Raw genomic sequence first — 2,055 nt, 5'->3', positions numbered from 1 at the left:
TGCGGCTTAAGAGCAAATTTATACTCGCACGACAGTTGCCCAGCCTGTTGCCTGTTGCCAGTTGCCAGTTGCCGATGCCTTAAATACGTTTTATAAATTATCCTGGAATGGCCGCGGAGTTTTAAATAGTTGTGCTTTATTTAATTACACGCAAACACCGCGGGCATTATATGAGCCCAACAACATGTGGCCGGCTCTTTTAATTAATCCTCCATTTGGCCAGAAGCATTTCGATTGGGTCAACTGGGCCCGTTTAAACACTTAACTACACTAAATGCGAGACTCAAACGATTTCCAGTGTCGAACGCAGTCAGCCCGGATTTTTTACTCACTGGATAATTGCAGAATTTACGGAATAATCTGAAAAGCGAGGAATTTTTACAAAAATGAGCAACGAACTAAAGGACGATCTGCGGCGCTTTCTGCACTGGGGTCCAATCACTCTACTAACCCTGACTCTGATTATCACCTGGACCGTCTTTCACATGAACTCGATGTGGTGGCCTCTGGGCCAGAGTCTTGGATCCGTGGTGAACTACACCCTCATCTGGGCTCACACCTTCGGCACCCTGTACAATTTCATCAGGTCCTTGATGGTTGGTCCTGGCTTCGTGCCACTCAAGTGGTATCCCATGGACATCAAGGATACGCAGTACTTGCAGTTCTGTACGCGCTGCGATGGCTACAAGGCGCCCAGATCGCATCACTGCCGGCGTTGCGATCGATGTGTGATGAAGATGGACCATCACTGTCCCTGGATCAACACCTGTGTGGGTTGGTCCAATCAGGATAGCTTTGTGTACTTCCTCCTCTGCTTCCTGTCGGCCAGCATTCACGGAGCCATCATAATAGTCGGCGCCGTCGTACAAGGAATACAGAAGCGTTGGTTGATCAGACAGGGATTGCGACACATGGCCAACGTGCATTTGACCCCCACAAATCTGATGGCCTGTGTATTTAGCCTGGGAGTGATCATGGGCACGGCTTTGGCCAGTGTGAAGCTGCTCTATATGCAAATGAAGGTGATATTCAGGAACCAGACTGAGATCGAGAGCTGGATTGTGAGGAAGGCGCTTTTTCGTCGCAATGCATATCCTGGAAACAGGATAAGGGCTTTCGTTTTCCCCTACAATCTGGGCTGGAAGGCAAATCTTTGTGAGGTTTTCCTAACCCCTGGCGATGGCATTTCCTGGCCCGTTCTACCGGGATGTAATGAATACAGTCTCACCTGTGAGCAATTGGAACAGAAGAAGGACAAAAGGGCTCGCACTCGGCTCTTTAGATGCATTCGTCCTGCCACGGGACACTGGGTGCCCATCTTCTCCCAAGGACTGTGGGTATCTCTGCAGATTCCCTGCACCGATGATCCTCGTATTGAGTTGAAGCCTGATGATATCATACGTGTGACTCGCATCCAGGAGTACTGGCATTATGGCGAAAGAGTGATCTCGAAGAAAATAGAAAAGAACAGGAGGAGAAGGGGTGCTATTAGGGGATGGTTTCCCAGCTGTTGTGCCGTGGAAATATGTGAAGATTCTGGCAGTGAAGATGATTTGGCTGGTGGGGAACCTGTGAGGACGCAGGACTCTCCAGCTAAAGAATCTCAAGAGACAGAATGGGATAAGTCTGGTAACGAAACTAGTAGCAAGCTCGAGATCTTAAGGGATTTTTCTTGCAACGATGTGAAGCATAGAAAAAGCCAGCTTGTTAACTAAAGTGTATGTGTCGGGGCGACTTAAATCCAGTAGAGAAATCCGTGGCTTTCGCCGCAATGAAATTGCCTTGGTCAACCAGCGCATTAATCTCTTAAAGCTTAATGCTTTTCAATAATGCATAAATAAATAAATCGCTGCGGCGTGAAGCCAAATGAGAATGTTAATGTTAATGCCGCCAGATCGGCGGCAGTCGATAGTCGATAGTCGGTAGTCGATTCTATGTCCCGTAATTGAGTTGCAGGCCCGATTTCACGGTACATTGGCTTTAAAGTGACGGCAGCAGCTGCTCTTAGCCAGTGGGATGTGTGTGCATCTGCTGGCAAGTAATTTGCAAAGCACC

General features: G+C 48.2%; 1 protein-coding gene across 1 annotated transcript; it reads left to right on the top strand.

Annotated features, from left to right (window-relative positions):
- Nucleotides 1–305: 305 nt before the first annotated feature.
- Nucleotides 306–1,818, top strand: LOC122617432 (palmitoyltransferase ZDHHC6). Its single transcript, XM_043793286.1, has one exon. The coding sequence runs from the start codon at nucleotides 387–389 to the stop codon at nucleotides 1,713–1,715; it is 1,329 nt and encodes a 442-aa protein (XP_043649221.1). The 5' UTR covers nucleotides 306–386; the 3' UTR covers nucleotides 1,716–1,818.
- Nucleotides 1,819–2,055: the final 237 nt, after the last annotated feature.

Source organism: Drosophila teissieri, chromosome 3L, assembly GCF_016746235.2.
Source record: "Drosophila teissieri strain GT53w chromosome 3L, Prin_Dtei_1.1, whole genome shotgun sequence".
Lineage (NCBI taxonomy): Eukaryota > Metazoa > Arthropoda > Insecta > Diptera > Drosophilidae > Drosophila > Drosophila teissieri.
Note: the sequence above shows the minus strand (reverse complement) of the source record. Positions and strands in the feature narration are given on the sequence as shown.